The following is an 18735-nucleotide window of genomic DNA, read 5'->3' as shown; positions in this document are numbered from 1 at the left end:
AACATGCTCTGTCTACCATAATTAATAAATATTGCATTGTTCTCAGCAGGCGCGACAAACCACGGCCAAAATTTCAAATCAGGACCAGTTCGCAAATGGACACGAAGGAGGGGCTCTTCAACTACATGTTGTAAATTTATTACGCACGGACCATTTCGATGAGAGTTGTTCGGACATCCGCCGCATACTAACAAGAAGAGCAGAATATACTGAATTATCACGGTTTGTGAAGTTTATTTCCGATGACAACATTCAGTGATCCGTGATTTATAATTCCATGATAACCTGCGAAGATGTTAGATCCTGGTAAGTATAGTTATTTTGTATCACAGATTTACCGTCATAAATGTGCCGTCATCATCACATGCCAACAATTTAACCGTGACGCGCCATTCATTTCTACAGCATGGAAATGATGATGATGGAGGTGGAATTCAATTCCGACCATATTATACCAATCAATGACTCACTGGTGTATTACTATTATCACATAGTTGCGATAACGTATCCCTCCTCCCGACGGCCGGAAGGCCGGAGGGTTATGAGATTCTTTTGATCGGCAAATGACAATCTGGTCCAACACTTAGTACCCCACTAGCCCTGGTACAGGACGTCAGTCAGTGCCACTCTGACGTCCTGGGCATACATAATAATAAAGGTTCTTTACAATGCGAACACAAATTTGACTACAATTTCCTTTATTTTTTTACCTGATTTGAGACGTTGAAATTCCCTTCTTATATTCATAGTGTGGATAACTTTCCGTATGGCGCCATAACTTTTTCACTCATTTTTACAAAAAGGGATATATCATTGAGGTAAATTAGATACTATATTATTTCATATCGAATGAAAAAGTGGTGGCGCCATACGAAAACTTTTCCCATAGTGTCCCTCACTATATTTTCAACGAGTTTACAGCGAACAAATATATCCATGGAAGAAATTATTTCCGAAAACATGTTGAAGTTCTGCACTAGCTGATGATCATCATGTACCAATTGATAGTGTGAGCCCAAGTGCGCATGGCTTTGAGTGCAGTGCGTTGTCTTGCCGCTAGTCTACACCGTCAACTGGGTAGGTGCAATCAACTCGCCTTCAAATCAATTTCGACGGCTACGTACATGTACTACTAGTCACCAGATTTGCCCCATTTTTACGACACGCGGAAGCCAGCTTGTTATAAAGAGCTCCAGCTGGTCATTATCGAAGGTTTAAACATCACGTGACGTGCTCTCCACCAGTAGGAGTAGAGAAACTGTCTGGGGTATTTATGAATGTATATCTACCTCCATGCTCCAATGTAGTATCAATGTACAATATATTATTATTATTATTGTACAATTTATACACCTCAGTGCAGTGGGCTTGTCTTGTTGTTTTCATTGTTTGCAGTAGGTTAACATTGTATAGTGTACTTAACTTCAGGAGTTACAGGTTTCATTCTGTAGGCCCTAATATAGAAACTAGGTGGACAACTCGTTAGATTTTGATGCATTGATAGCATTATAAACAGCTACCACACGACTCTCCCAATACCCGCTTTCTTGTGAGACTGTTGGGTCCCGACTACTGTAGAAGGCTCGTGGGCTCTTATTTCAGCTTTTGCAGTTCCAGCAGTCTGGAGCCACCAGTCTAGCGAGAGTCTCACATGTGAGAGCAGATACACTTTCAACGTGACAATTAACAACTTGTCTACAAGTCTGCATCCATCATAACCCCCTAACAACAGTGCAATTTCACCACATACTATGGCTACAGTGTGACACTCAAAACATTGGGTAGGTACACATTGTGTACCTTACCCAATGTTTAGAGTGGTATAAACACTTCTCAGTTAAATAGAACTACATGTAAATTGACTTACATGTACAAGTAAAGGTGTTATTTTTATAGACATTGGCAACAATTCATGCCTATTGGACCACAATTCACACGACCTCCTAATAGTGACACATGCACACACAAATGATATCATCTCGGTAATGGATAATCTACTGCAAACCATTGATTGCTACATTTCCCCCTTTTTTTCTGTTCTTGTTTTAATTCCCTTAGTTATGATCATACAGGCTGTACATATAAAGCTTGTGGCCATTCTTTTATTGTATGAGTCTAGTGTGTCTTATCATAGAAAACATCAATTTCATCTACACACTGCCTAACTTTCCTTCCTTCCATAAAACTATTTAAGTCTGACAGGCAATATGAACAAACACTTACAAATGTTGCATTGTGTAATACACAGCCAACTCCTCAAATGAGGCAGGATGTTTTTGATCAATGTTCTCCCAGCTCAGAAGAATGCAATGACTTTTTGGGCGCATATTTGTAATTGAGGACATGTTTGCCATAAAACATGCAGAGGTTCACCATCGAAACTAGTTGACCAATAGCAATTAATACATGTAACACAGACATAACAGCTAACCTACAAACAGCTCAGACATGACATGGGCAACTTGAGTTTTGGCTTTGAGCCTTGCAAGTGTTCTAATATTTCTGGGGAGCCAAGTGGTTGCCCGACCAATCATGCAAAGAAAATTGGTACTTGTAAACTTCCCATTTGCAGCAAGTTGTTTTTACACAAATCTAGAACACAATATTTATTCTAGTCATTGTGAACTCAATGGTTTGTAGTTTGTGGGATTCAAACCCACAACCTTGTTATTGTAAGTCCTGTAGTCTAACCACTGGACCACACTGGCATAGTTTGTGTGGGGTTATTAAAGGGGAATCCAGAACTAAAGTGCTTTACGTGCTGTGTATTAAAGCTGCATGTACAATGTTTAGTGTACAACATTGCCTAAATTTTAATGAATCAAGATTGAAATTAAAGCTGTGTTTCTCCTTCTTGTTGCATGTGGTACATATACTCACATTGGTGTATTTTTATTTTCTTTCCCCCTAACACTTTCCCCCACCCATACTGTACATGTATCCTCCCATCACTCCCAATCGTCCCTCTCTCCTGCCTGCATTATACCATCATTCTTCCTGTGATGTTTTCATTCATTTAGATGGAGCGTGAAGTTTTCTTTCAACAACTGTATGCACGGGTGTTTTCTTAATTTGGTGCTTTGCCATTTACCGAGTTTACACTATTTAAGAATAATTTCATCTCAGGTGAGTAAACATGAATGCATCCTGCATGTTGATGCACCTTGTCTTACTACATTCTTTTGACACACATTTAGCACCTTTGCATTTTGCACTGACATTGCCTTGTCCCAGAGAATCTTAACACCAACCTACAAGTTCGCACAAGGACCATATGTCGGCTAGCGGTTGGTATTGCCTGGTGCCCTACACATGTTTTTAAGTTTGAGTACCAGTAAATAAATTACCAGCCAGTCAATAAATGGTCCTTGTGTGTAATTTATTTGCCTCATGCACCGATATGATCATTTTGGATGCATGTGCACGTACAGTGTACCATAACACCCATTTAGAATAATGTGTAATCTGCACATTCATCTTTTCTTCTTTTAAAGATTTAACTTAATAACTTTTATCCTGTACATATGTACTTTTCAATCAATACACCATACACTTGAACGAACAACTTCCATCACTTTTCCTCGTATGGTGTAACCATGGTGTAAACTGACCGTTTTCCCATTGAACAAAGATGAAATTGAGTGCAAGATTGTTTGTCACAACCATGCTGTAGTATCGTTGTGAACTAATGAATCTATTCAAGAAATCATTGTTCTTCATTTTTTCATGGTTGGCATATGTACAGGTACATTATACTATGATTATAGTAATTATACCGTGAATGATTCATGTATGATTTACACTGAATACTAAACCATGGAGGTTGAAAAGCTAACAAGCCATTGCATTAATTGGTAAAAAAAGTACCAGCACCATTTTGTCCCGCTATTATACATGCTAAAAAATCTACATAGCAACAAACTTGTACAGGTACCATACACCCTTGTACATGGAAATGAACTTCTTGCTTGCAATAAATTGAAAGTACTTAGTCCTTGCAAATGCTTGGTTTGGGCATAAAATGACGTATTAAATAGTGCACCACTGTCAAAACTCTGTGTTTGGAGAAGATCACAGTTGAAGTTGAACTATTTCCCAAAACTGCACAGTTTCGGAAACTGATTGCCATTTTTGAAAAGAGTTTTATACACCAAAATAAAGCTTTACATGCCCAGATCATTTTTAAGAGTGATCTTCGGATCACAGAGGGAGTCGTACATTTCACTACACACACGTACATGTATGGCAGGAGTAAAAGCAGTCAATATTAGTGTGTATAACACCCAATAAGCTACATTGTATGTAGGATGCTTGCTTTAGAACCAAACCAAAAGGCTGTCGTTGCTATTAGTGTATTAAATTGTTTGCTATGGGATGGGTATAATGTAGTACATTGATTGCTGCACAAGCCAGGAGCTTTTATCTTCCCCTCATTACTCCAGTGTTGCCTAAAACTCGATTGCCTGTACTGTAAAATTCATGATGAAATACCGGTACACATGGTAGATCTTGTCTCAACGTGTCTGCTCGTTCTGACACACTGCCAGGCAAATTGGTTAGCTTGACGTCATCCTCTTGAGAAAATAACACATTGGCTTCAAGCACATGTGGATTGCTTCATCATGAACGGCCAATGTCTAGACGTGCAATGAGCGGTGGATTATTATTTGAACACGCCTTTGGGGTATTTTGATTCATTGATTTATTTGTGTGAGTGGGTGGGCCGGGTTGCACAGAAATTAAAATTTGTGAACTAATATGAAATTAAGCTTCTGCTTTTTAACACATTGCCCATTTCAATCTGGTATTTATATTGAATACCACATTTAAATGGGCAATTGTTTTGAAAAGTGTTATGAATCTGTGAATCTGTGAAATATTTGCTGTATTTATGATCGCATGAGGGCGCTTTCACCTGCAAATTCCCTTCCATCACAATCACAGTTTTATCTGTTTTGACTGCTGGTACATTGGTTTCTTGTATCAATGGATAAAATATGATAACATCAAAGAGAAAACAAAGTTTGGTTTACGTGCTTTGCATCACATAAATTCAGTTCAGGCGGTCAAAAATACTGCAAATTGGCATCTGGTTTTGATCAGATATTCTGTCAACAAATATGTGTGCATATATGTAATGTTGCAGCTCCCTTTAATTCAGCCAGAGCAAACAACTTGCATGGTGATAAATCAATAACAGTAATCCCCTTACCAGTCTGACAGTATTAAAAAGCCAAAGGGCATACTACATGTAGCTCCCAGTCCCAGATGACTTGTCCTGTTTTGAGACAACAGATGTCTGCAAATTCTTATTTTTTATTCTGTAATGTTTTTATGTGAATGTGATACTTAGGCACTGGTCTGTTGATTATTGTTTTAAGGTCAGATTTATGCCCAATACATATGTGGCAGAGAAAGTCTTCCCCCCTCCCCACTCCATAATGTTCCAGTACTCGTGTACACTCTTCTCATTTTTTACAGAAGAATTCCTGAGATTTTCAGAACATAATGAAGACACAAGAGGAGAGGGTTTACCATGACCATGCCACTCACATTTTCATTCATTCATTCATTCATTCATTCATTTTAGAAACGTTTATTTCAATGCTGTCACAATACAACACTGCACATTTATGTGAAAATGGTCCAGTGTCAATTTCGAGCCCTGACATCACTAAATAATAGCAACACTATTATTTAGTTTGCGGATTTCAAATAGACCTTGAAATATACTTAAGTACAGTTTAGTTTGTTTACTCAGAAGAATGGGAAACCATTGTGTCTAGCTGTGCAACTGTCACAAATGCATTGCCCAGTAACAACAATTACGCAATATGCTGTAAACAAAGTCATAAGTCAGTTGTGCAGTCATTTTTGACTGATCAAGGCATTGTGTTGGTCGGCATTTAAATCTAATTTGCTAGTGGTTTATTGTATCAACGGAAGAGTGATATTGACAATGTGTTGCTACAATGTGAACAGTAAGTGTTACTCAATGCAGGGTTTGCCCTTAACTTTTTCAGTGACTAGCCAGCGGGAACATTTAAAGTTGTTTTTACTTTACTGGTCTGCCAGCTTCTGCTCTTGTCCATAATTTATATTAAATAGGGTTGCTTTTAAACTCTGAACTAGCCAGCCGGACCACTTGGCGTGAAATTTAACTGGTCCTCGGGTGTTTTAACTGGCATCTGCATTAACTTGAGCATGATTATTTATTTACAAACAAACATTCATGATGTTGAGCTAGTTTATAAGGCACTTGGAACTTTGGGCATTTATTTATAATAATTGTTTTCATAAAAGTTTACGGTAACAAGCAATGTAGAGCTGTTGATAGTATAATACATTTGAGAAACAGCCCCCTCTGAAGTAACATTTTAAAAGACTTCAGGCCTGAAGCCTTTTTAGGCATTTGCAAGCACACCAATTTGCGCAAGAAGGGTGTTTTTTCTTTCATTATTCCCTTGCAACTTCGATGACCAATTGAATCGTGATTTTCACAGATTCGTTATTGGGATACACCAAGTGAGTTTACTGGTCTTTGACATACAAAAGGCATCCAGCGCCTTTATAAACCATGAAACTGAACATGCGTACACTTACACAATGTTCGGCATCAGCCGCGCTTTACATCAAAGAGTATTAGAAATAGTAGATCAAAATTAATAAATAAGCAACCATTTTTAAACAGAAAGTTAAATTTATATTGAAATTTTAGACACAAGAAATATATTTGTTTTGATACCCTAGCACTGTACATAGCTTTCAGATGAGACTGTGTTTGTCATGTTTATTTTGGGATGGTTTGGCTCCTGGACTCGTGTGATACTAATCAGTGTGGGGAGAATCAGAGTGAAGGGATTATATTTATGCGAACTCTTAGACCGAGGAATTGTACTGGGATATAAATTGCAGCCAAGATTATAAATGAATAGGAGGTCTTGTTTTTGTGGACCCTGGCTATGCTGGGAGTTAAATTATCTAGATACATGTGTAGCTCTTCAGTGATTGATCCAGTCTAGCCTTCCCAACCTGTGCATTTTTTTCGCAAATTGTGTCCTTTGCAAGCTGGCTTGATGTTTGGCTTTTGAAAGGGCAAGGGCACCAAGGCATTTTCTCCTTGGTGAAGGGCACCTCTGTAAGGTGTTTTCACTCTAAGGCGTTTTCTCCTTAGTAAAGGGCACCTCTTTGAGATGTTTTTAAAAAGGCAAGGGCACCAAGGCATTTTCTCCTAAGTATGAGGAAATTGTAAATTTCTGTAGAAACATTTTATGGGGCACCAAGGTAGTGGACGAGGTGATTGTCCTTCATATACTTTACCATACATGTAGTTGCTCTGTCCTTCGAATGGGCAGTAGGTATCGTGTACTAGGATGGGTAGTGCATGTAAAATAACTGAGAACACTTGTCTTAGAAGAGTAGCTGGGTTAACCCAGGTGTTTTTGGTTCACGTACATGTAGAAAACACCCTTCTTGTTTACTTCCTGAGGCTTGAGAGTAACAGTTATTTTTAGCCTAAAAAAATTATGTTATGTTGGCGTAATGGGCCCCCCAAAAATAGGGTAGGTAGGTAGGGATTTTTTTTCCCTTTTTATTTTTCTCCCCCTCCCAGCAACGAAAATGACATGTTTTCTCATTGTTTAAGCTGATAGTATACACAATAACAAAAGAAAACAAGGCTACACACAACAAATAGTATATCTTTGAACTCTTGATGACATTTATTTTATTTTTATGTCTTTAATAGATTTGAATATTTAAATTTCTTCCCTTGAAAAAATAAAAATATCCAGAGTCGGCCGTATTTTTAGGGTAGGTCGAGTTACGCGAACATTTCAATTTTTTTGTTTATGCCTTATGAGGCATCCTTGGTTTCATTACCAGAAATTTACATACAGTATTATGATATAGAAAAAGTTAAAACCAATGATTAGTAATAGTATTGGTACTACTACTTTAATAATATTCAAGAGAGCAGTGATTAAATCCTAAAGTGTTTGACAATTAATACTGATTGGAATGGTGCATGTTACTTAGTCAATTACTGTGTATGTTAATTTTATGCATTGTACAATATGAGTACAAGCAATAAAAGTGAGTCGCATTTAAACAATTACGGCGATTACCATTAAGGAGATAAAATGCATTGTACGTGTGCTGTACAAGTTGTGATTACGCTATTCTTGATGCAAAGTTGCCTGCTGTAAGAAATCATCCTATAGATCGCTTACATCTTTTACTTTGTTTATATTCCATTTTGCATGGTTCCTTGAGTGTTTTCTATGCATGACAGTCTGCCGACTTGCTTAAGGCTTGCTCAATGCATGCTTGAATGTTATTTGCATACTGAGTGCAATACCATCCATGTGTAACAACAGGTTGGGAAGATATGGTAAACATTACACGTGCTAGGAAAACAGAAAACATATTTGTGGTTGTATGACGTCCATGTTCATTCATTGATTATGAAATTAAACATTGATTTTTTGTCTGGGTTCCCTCATGCACAAGCTAGCGGATGATGGATAATGTACTTATGAGGTTCCAGCCATATATATGCAAACCAAAACGGCTAAAGCTTATAAGTAAATGATCTTATTTGGATGCAAAGTCCAATACAATACCTATCGTAATTGTAATGCATATTGACTAACCACCATGTGAACATTACATTCTAATCTACATTTATGTACATGTACACTGTATGACAAGGAAGGAAAGCTTTAAATATGAGCAGCAACAACTGGCCCTGCTTGCAATTGTACTGTACATCCAGGCCTGGAATGACACGCAGGCCACAGAGGTCATGGCCTCAGTTGCCCTGGTCTTGGCCTTGGTGCCCCTTCAAAAGTTTCCCATACATGTAGACTTTAAGATTTTCCAATGGAAGTGCCCTTTTCAAAACGAAAATGGCATTGCCCTTTCCATGATGAAATTCCAGTACTATACCCATCAACATAAAATTTTCATTTAATAAAGAGTGGTATGAATTTATTTTGTGGCAGGTTCTGAAGAAAATCAGACAGCGTGGTTTGACAACTCCAGCAACACCGAATCCACACCCGATTTGCAGACCACCCTCCAGTGGGACATTGTGACCAGTAATAAGACAACCATCTGGGATCTCATCTCTGAAAGGACTAACGACACCACCATGTCTCCAGACACTGACGAAGTCGCATCCAAGGATTTCTACATTGGTCTGGCGCTGGCCATTAGCTCCAGCATCTTCATCGGGTCCAGCTTTATCATCAAGAAGAAAGCACTGATTAAGATATCTACCTACTCCACCAGAGCAGGTAAATACATGTATTAATATCAGGCATTATATTCTTCTCACTTAGGTTTTTTCGATTTAGTATCCCTTTTTGAAAATCTCGAAAAATTGATATAATAAAGCCTGGAAGTATACATGTAGGTCAACCCTTGGACTCGCCATCATTTTTCAACTTTCTTTCCAAGGAACAAATATCAAGCCTGTTATATGAATTGACCCTTTTTTTTACCGCAAAATGGATATTTTTCTTTCAACACATTCAGTTCTTGAATTTTACACTGAACTGCAGGCCCGAGGCCAGTGGTTTTAGTGTCCAGCCAGTAAATTTATGACTGGACAAGTCCCATGGACTTGGGTGTGCCAATGGAAGACTTTTGAGACGCTGGCAGCAGCAGACATGTCGTTCCTTTTTTGCGGCTCTGAGCGTGCGGGCGTGCATATTGCGCGCATAGGTCTGAGAACTACTGCCTAGAATTGTGAAAAAGGACCGTTCTCTTTCCACATGACCGATATGATGTACAATTCTTTCTCATAAATTAAGATATGATTGATGCACATGCATGTGTGATCTACATTACTCTTTTTTGCTAAAAGACCTGCTAATGTTTATTTTATTGTGGTTGCCTAGGTGATGGTGGTTACGGATACCTTAAAGAATGGCTATGGTGGGCAGGATTCTTATTATGTAAGTATCAATAATAATAGTAAATAATAATTATTATAATACTGGCTTCTTGAATAGCCCTCCAATCCGTTACTCAGTGACGCTCATGGTGCTCCAACATTGTTACCCCTGTCACTGGAGGATTTATTTCATTCCGTTAACCATCTCAGCTCCCTGGGGAGCTAAATTCATAACAAGAACCACTTCTGCCCTCGCAGCTACCCATTTACTCCTGGGTGAAGTGAAGCAATTCTGGTTAAGTTTCTTTCTCAAGGACACAGGCGTCATGGCCGGGATTCGAAACTGACATCCTGATGACTTAGCCACCAGAACTTGAGTCCAATGCACTGAAACGCTCATGACAAGCCACGTACACTGTCTCGTAGGGATTGACGCATTTATGGTAAAGAATGTATTTTTAGAAGCTTTCCTAATGGCTTATTTATTATGTCAGACAAGCACATAAAGAGTAAATAATACATCAATCAATGAATGTACCATCACTAGCATCAAGCATGATATTTTGGTTTGTGAGTAAAAATATAAACACTTAACTGATTGCACTTTGTGGGATCAGTTAATATTAAAACTTTGAAGAACAAACATTTCTCACTTTAGAAATATGATTAAATTTTATTTCAGTGGGATTCGGCGAGTTGTTTAATTTTGTGGCCTACGCTTTCGCCCCAGCAACACTTGTGACTCCACTCGGTGCTCTCAGCGTATTAGTGGCGTAAGTATGAAAATTAATATTTAATCCTGTTATGAATGCAAACCAGCAAAATTAAATGGCTAGTTAGTTTAATATGCTTGAGTAAGGGAATCAATGTGTGGTGAAGAGGTTTTCAATTAGTGGTTTAATCCCAACGAGGCCTGGTTCTTGATAATCTTACCGAGACGAAGTTGAGGTAAATTATCAAGAACCAGGGGTCGATTTCACAAAGAGTTAGGGCTAGTCCTAACTTAGGACTAGTCCTATGAGATATATGAAAACGTATGGCTAGTCCTAAGTTAGGATGAGTTACTCATCCTAACTACAGATAAGACTAGTCTTAACTCTTTGTGAAAGACACCCCAGGCCTCGCAGGTTTAAACCACTAGTTGAAAACCGATTCAACACACTTTGATTCCCATTCATAAATACCTTTTCGGTCAAAAACATCATCACTTTTTGGTCAAAAAGTAAAATAAATGCAACAATTATAATTGTTAAATGATTTCTTTCAACACAACACCCCTCCAGCTATGAAACGGTAAAGCCCTCCGCCGCCCTCGGATAAACAACTCCTTATAAGGGAATGCTGTGCGGGTCGCGCGTATCGCGTGATGTGGCACAACTGTTTCAGCCGTTGCTCTCGACCAATAGGAATGAAGAAACAGTCTTATAAGAACAGGTGCAAGGTCGCGTGTCACGCCCATGAATTAACACATTTTACCGGTCATAAACAAAGGTTTATACACACCCACGTGACGCGCTCTCCTCCAATAGGAATAGCGAAACTGTCTGAGGTATTTATGAATGGGATTTTAAAGGTATTTTTTTACTGGCATTGATGGAAAAAACCTGTTAATGACAATTTTTATTTAACAGAGACCAGGGCCCAATTTCAAGGCTCTGGTTACCACCAAAATATAGGGTTGCAATCAAAATTCAAAAGAACAGGTATGGTCTCTCCTGAAAACGAGCAGAGTATACTATTAAAAATGTCAAGACCACAACAGTTCTTCTCAGACCCAACACTCTTCCCAGCACCAATTTGAATAGTGGGGCTCTATATCCATATTTAGTCCAAAAGGGCGAGGGGTTCAACAAATATTATTCACTTTTAGATATGGGGGCCATCATTCCCATTACTGAAGTTCAATCTGGGCTAAATTTGCTGGGCCAAATTTGTTGGTTCTGGGCAGGCTCACCCGGCACTGCCCACCATGGTTTCAACACGGTTGACTTATGTAGATACAATACAGCCAACAAGTTAATTGATTTGTCAAAACTGCAATCTGCTGCTATGATTGATCTTTTTTTCTTACACTCTGTACCCCCTTTCTTTTACAGAGCTGTACTGTCTTCATATCTCCTCCATGAAGCACTGAACATATTAGGCAAGGTAGGGTGCTTACTTTGCATCCTTGGCTCCACCATCATGGTCATACACGCCCCTCAAGAAGACGCAGCAAACTCTCTTGAGGAACTCGTAGAAAGACTAAAAGATCCAGGTATGGTAATAATAATAATAATATTAATAGTATAATAGTGGCTTCTCATACAGCACTCATATCCTTTACTCAGTGACACTCAAGTTGCTGCATTAATCAGTACGATTTCACCAAACTCTTCCTAATTTAGGATTAATCTTAGGACTTCTAACGTTAGGACACATTGAACCCATCCTAAGTTAGAACGAGCTACTCGTCCTAACTCGGCTGCTGCTCCTTTTAAATAGCACAATGTAATCGGCTGTTTGTAATCTAACAAGTTAAGTTACGTAACCATAGACGTTAGGACACATTGAACCCATCCTAAGTTAGAACGAGCTACTCGTCCTAACTCGGCTGCTGCTCCTTTTAAATAGCACAATGTAATCGGCTGTTTGTAATCTAACAAGTTAAGTTACGTAACCATAGACGTTAGGACACATTGAACCCATCCTAAGTTAGAACGAGCTACTCATCCTAACTTGCTCCTTTTACATAGCACCATGTAATTGGTTGTATGTAATGTCTTACAAGGTGCTGCGGAGCAATATGCAGCCAATCGAATCAGGAACACCCGGGGCGAACCCCTTCTCCCAGTGCGCTGGGTTCTTTTACATGGTCATGTGTTACAAAACACGGGACCAATGGCTTTATGAACCATCAAAAGGCAAGGCATCAGTTGGTATGAGCCTGTCAGGACTCGCATGTGCCTGTCAGGACTCTCATTAAACCCCTTTCATTGGCTGCCATCTTTGATAAAACATGCATGCATGAAAGGCTATCATTTGGCTGATAGTTCTGCGAAGTGCATACACCCGTGCACGTTTCTATTGTTTTTCATAAAAGATGGCGATCATTGGCGCCATGTGCAGTACAGCTATTGATCCAATATGTTTCATGGAAATGTCAAGCAGAAAAACGTCTTTAAGTATGCAATGTCATTTGCATTTTTCCTGTAAACGACTAATTGTAGTGACAGAACTAATACGTTTATAGTTTCAGTTAATATTCCTACTAATATCTGTTCTTCTTTTACACAGCCTTCATCACCTACATCTGTCTGGTGTTCGTGGTAGCCGGGGTGATGATCTTTTACTATGCTCCAAAGTACGGTCAACAAAACATCCTAATCTACATCACCATCTGTTCCATCATTGGCTCACTCTCCGTCATGGCAGCCAAAGGACTTGGAATTTCCCTCAAGGATTTCTTCGGTGGTACAATTCACCTGTCCAACCCTCTGATATGGTTGTTGGTAGTCTGTTTAGTGGTGTTTATCTCCATCCAAATGAACTACCTGAACCGTGCACTGGACGTCTTTAACACCTCGGTGGTGACGCCTATTTATTATGTCTTTTTCACCACGAGCGTCATTGTGGCCTCGGCGATATTATTCCAGGAGTGGATGTTGATGGATCCGTCCTCCGTATTGGGCACCATATCCGGTTTTGTCACCATAATATGTGGTATATTCCTCTTACACGCGTTCAAGGATGTCAACATGAGTTTGAGTGATCTGCCCACAGCGACGTCTCGCCAAGGGGCAAACGGACTGATCAGAAGTTCAGAGTCGTCGCCGATTAATAACCAAGATGAGAGTAGAATGATCACTACAGAGACTGATACACTGTTGAGTGAGACAGAAGAAGGACTGTTAAACTGAGACCGTAAAGAAGCAGATAAAAGAGAGAACCTAGTCAGAAATTGAAAGTATAATTACTGTACATAATAACTTTGGTGCTTTTTGTGTCAAATGAATCACCATTAATTCAAGTGAACACATTATACTTTTAAACAGCAGACAGCATTAATACGAATATTCTCTTAGATACATTAACTCAAATTGTTTGGGGAAGTGAGAACATAAAAGACCCTTCCCACGAACTATGTAATTTGCTCGTCACCCGTGTGCACTAACAGTTTGGTCAGCAAAATTAATCACATCACGCCTTTTTGTATGGGGATGATGGTGTCGTGACGCAGACAAGTTTGTGCATCTGCTTAGTGCACATGTCTACAATGTTTGCCAACCAACACGCATGCGTGAATGTAATTGGTATTTCATGTGACAGGTCAAGTTACTATACAGTCACTTGCCGAGGTGATTTTGTACGATGGATGACCCTCATATGTAATGAATTTGTCTCGATTTAACAGAGAGGCATAACACGTGTTTGGACTTGACTTTCTCACCTTTTGTTTTCTCACCTTGTGTGGAATTCTCGTCGAGATGAGTTCCTTTAGAGCATTTATAACGCATGGCCAGGTTTGTACAGAAATTGCACCGTCCATGTTTGTACTGCCATCATAATTTTATTCACTGCAAGACTGTTGAGCAATGTTGAAAAACTGTTCAACATTCCTGATGTAAAGAATCGCTGTTATTTGAACGGTTGGTAATGGTTATTTAGTTGAATACTGGTACCAGGGAAAGGGGGAGGGATGAGGAATTGTAAAGCCCATTTCACACTTCCTGAGAATGCAAATAAAATACAAATTTTGACGTTACGAATTTGCAGCAAATAATTCGCAATGCAAAACAGTCACCCAAACAGCCGTCACCATAATATGTGTGACGTCAACATTCGCTTCGCATTCTAATTGGCAGGAAGTATGAACCCGGCTTTATTTGGCATTACCTATCACACATCAATTGGGACTTCAGTTTTGCCCATTGGAGTTTTTGAGTTCGCCTGCAAATTGTTTGTTGAATCCATCCAGTGGGTACACGCAGGTACACATTGCACTAAACACTATAAAGGTATGTCCATTTTGAGGAGTTTGGATGGTAGCAGTATTACCCTTCATCACTCATTGAATTGAAAAAAAAAAAACGGCTTCCCTCCAAAGTGGAGATGATGCAGAACTCTTTTGACTCTGAGCCCTGCTTGACTTTGGCCAGGTGTGGGTAAGCATTACATTCAAACTGTGGACATACATGTACATTGTAAAAACAAAAGTGGGCCACATAAGGCAGGGTTTTGAAGCACTGTGGACCTACACACATCCACAATGGGTTTTCACCAGTTTTGAAGAGTAGGGTTTTCCTCAAGTGTGCAGAACAAAGGAATGCCCTCAGTGGGTATGTAACACAGAGCTGTGTGTTCCAGCAGAGTGCAAATTTTATGGGCATTCCTGGGAAATTGTGGGTAAAATTATTGGTGGGGTTAATGTTAGCGCTAAGCTTTTTTATTGGAGTAACAGCAGGCATGTTTGCGCTTGTACATTTATACAAACTAAGTATTTGTAATAGCTGTGTGTACTTGACTTGATCTAACAACTTGTGCTACTTGCATCTGAGACAGGGACATGCCACATAGTAATATATTACCCTCTGAAACATTTCGTTTAATATTTGAGATGTGTACCTTAAAGATGCATGGCCTGATTTTTGCTGAAAGAATTTTTGTAGAGAACATTGTTGACAGATGATACTGTTTCAAACTGAAAAACATACAAAAACCTTTGCATGTGCCACGGACAATGCACAAAATCCATGTAATATTTTTATGGCTGATGGATGTTAGATTTTGTAGGGATCCCGACAACAATTCATTCTTAATAAACTACCTCTAATCATTGGCAGATATTTGTGTGCAATACCTCAATGGAAACTTTACACCTTTCTTACATCTTAAAAATAGCAATTTAAAAAAAGAAATCTAAATTTTCAGGTCAATTCGGCCCAGATAAAAAACGAACCTTGCATCTTTAATGGACATAAGCTCATGTAAATATTAATTTTAAGAACACTGACTTTTCTGAGTGAAACTGAAGTCATGAATTTCATAAAGCCTGTACGCACAACAAAAACTTGCTGAAGCTTATAAAAAGTCTTGCTTAGCAGCAAGAGGTTATCAGCCAATTTTCCATAAAGCCGACTCAATATTTGCTTGGCAAGCAATTTAATTGCTAAATAGCTTTCTGAAATTGACCATGGCGCTAGAACTGAGCAAATATATATGTAGGCTTCAGTTACACCGAGGTGAATTACATGGCATTGTGGTTGGTAACCCCTTTTTGGCAAAAAGCTATATGATATGTGTTTATTCATTGTTTGTGTTCAAACAAACAAATTTTACATCCCTGTGGAGTTGTTCTTACTGGTGTCCCTGTCCTTAATATCCTCCCATACTTTATGCCACCCATTGTGGGGCACCCCAGGCTCATGAAGACCTTTTCCTTTTCCCTTTTTTGTGTGTGTACCCGGTCTTCACTTGAATATTTAAAACATACTCGGTTTTTGATGAGCTTGACCCAGTTGTCTTAAACCCTTATTGAGTACAAACCATGTAACATGTGATGTCAAATGTTTACAAAAGAGCCAATGAGCCTGAACTTCCTGCAGGCAAGCAGCTCAATGGAAGAACACAAACAATCTTATACTTTATGGAGATCGTGCTGTTTGAGTTTTCTCAACTTTTGATATGAAGAAAGGGGGCCCATCTCAAAACATGTTCAGCTGGCGTCATTAACTATGTGGAAATTATGAAACAAATGTTTATAATTTCCCATAAAAAAAATAACACCACTAGTGTCAAATGTTACATGGTCTATATATTGTAACACATTCAAAAAGGTGTGAAAGAGCATTTTTTCAAGTAATTAAATGTATGTAAATAATAACTGTCAATCCCAGAGAACAATTATATGTGTAATTAGAATTTGTATTTTTGTGTATGATGTATGTATAGTTATTAATAGTTATTCATTGTGAATGTTTATTGATTTGGGTCCAATTTCTCATAGCTGCTTACGCACAAAAAGGAGCTAAGCGCACAACAGAATTATGCTTACCCGAATAAGGTTAACAGCCAAAATACATTTCACATTTAGCATACTGTGACTTTTTTCTTTCTTGTAAGCAGAATATTGTTGAGCAATGTTTCTGTATAAGCAGCTCTATATAAATAAAATTCATGAAATTTGCCCCTGGAATTTCTAAAAAGAAAACAAGCAGATACAAAAACAAAATCATTTGTTTTTCCATCTTTAATACAAGAAAACTGTACATTGAAAAAAAAACAGGAGAAAAAGATTTACATTTAACAGTCAAATTATATTGAATAAAATGTAGTTTGCCTCATGAAAATTCCCTTAATGAAACTACTGGAGCTAATTATCTTTAAGTCAAAGAAAGTGGCCACTAGTTGAATGGGGAAAGTAGGGGGAAAACTGCATTTAATTTGTATTGTCAAATTGCCACTCAAAGACAGTTACAGCCTCCCTTTCAAATTGTATTGGATATTATGAAAACACCCACCCCGGGAGGTACAAGTCATATAATTTATTCCAACATGTTAAATTAATGTCGATGTATAGAGTAAAGAACTTTCTATTATAAGCAGGCATGATTTTCTTCAAACTTATTTATTGCTACTTTTTTCAACGGGTCAATATCATGCCATAACAATGTTTCATATGCTACATGGTTGTGTAATTTCAGTTAACTCTGTTATTTTAATAGATGTTAAATTTGCACCTGGGATAAAGAATACTATTTTAAGTTTCACCCGCACACTGATTTGTGTAACTTTCCTGAGTTCTGTAAAGCAAAATCACAGGCATATTGCTTGGGTTGTGTTAGGGTATTTAAACCAAAAGAAATGATTTATGTTATGCTCACTTCCTTAATAACACATACACCTTTTTTAGTTAATGGTTTCAAAAAGTATAGGTCCGTAGTTTGGTATAAAAGTTGTATACTACTGCCCATTAACATAAATGAACTTGTAAACTGATCTTTGAATAAAAGTACTATTATTTTAGATAGCCTTTGTTTATATCAGAGACTCACTTCAAAACAATTTGCGACTCATCATTCTAAAGATTATTTCTCGAAAGTTTGAGGTATGCCTTGAAAAAAAATAATAATCAGGAACCGACCTAGTACTATACTGAGTTGAACAGTGGCCATTGTCTCCCTATGATACTTAATATACTGATCAGAGCAGTGCCTACTTGAATGTTCTACAAGTTCAGCAGAAAATATTGCTCAACAAATTTCTGCTAAGCAAAAATAAGCAGGATACCAGTCACAGAGGATGCATACATGGATGAGTTGGTATTTGGGCTAACCTTATTCTGGCAAGCCAAAATGTCTTTTTTTTTTTGCTTAGCTATTTTGTTTGTGTTTTAGCAGCTCTATTAATATGAGCCGATGGAATTGTGAACTCTCGACCCAGTTACTGCACTTGCATGCGCCATTTTGGGAGTCAAAATGTACACAAAGGAATTGACTCCCAAATTGAAGGCAATAAATGGCAGACGCTCATTTTGCGGACAGAAGTTCCGAGTGAGAGTGTGCACATGCAGTAAGCTTGGGTCGTAATTCCATGTGTACAGTCAACCACATGCTGCTTAAATTCACACGACTGTGCCCTTTAATGTACTGTTCCATAAATGTTGAATAAAAAAAAATTACCTTTTTTTTGTATAAAAGTGAGTTTTGTGTCCATTATTGTGCTGATATTCATTTGTCTATTAAAATTGGGCTAAAATAGAAAGTTTGACTTGAACGGGATTTGAACATGTGACTTCCAGTTTGACGTCCCAACTGAAATATCTAGCCTTACACCCCCGTACTTTGGGCCGTGCA

The 18735-nt window shown here is 38.3% G+C and overlaps 1 protein-coding gene across 2 annotated transcripts; it reads left to right on the top strand.

Annotated features, from left to right (window-relative positions):
* Window positions 1–150: 150 nt before the first annotated feature.
* Window positions 151–18573, top strand: LOC117293399 (magnesium transporter NIPA2-like). 2 transcript variants are annotated; one of them, XM_033775715.1, is made up of 7 exons: window positions 151–306; window positions 3021–3126; window positions 9006–9299; window positions 9906–9962; window positions 10584–10674; window positions 11998–12158; window positions 13178–18573. In XM_033775715.1, the coding sequence occupies exons 3-7, from the start codon at window positions 9155–9157 to the stop codon at window positions 13798–13800; spliced, it is 1077 nt and encodes a 358-aa protein (XP_033631606.1). In that variant the 5' UTR covers window positions 151–306; window positions 3021–3126; window positions 9006–9154; the 3' UTR covers window positions 13801–18573. The 2 variants fall into 2 exon arrangements, with proteins under 2 accessions (XP_033631606.1, XP_033631605.1); XM_033775714.1 differs by lacking the exon at window positions 3021–3126.
* Window positions 18574–18735: the final 162 nt, after the last annotated feature.

Source organism: Asterias rubens, chromosome 8, assembly GCF_902459465.1.
Source record: "Asterias rubens chromosome 8, eAstRub1.3, whole genome shotgun sequence".
NCBI classification, from domain to species: Eukaryota; Metazoa; Echinodermata; class Asteroidea; order Forcipulatida; family Asteriidae; genus Asterias; species Asterias rubens.
Note: the sequence above shows the minus strand (reverse complement) of the source record. Positions and strands in the feature narration are given on the sequence as shown.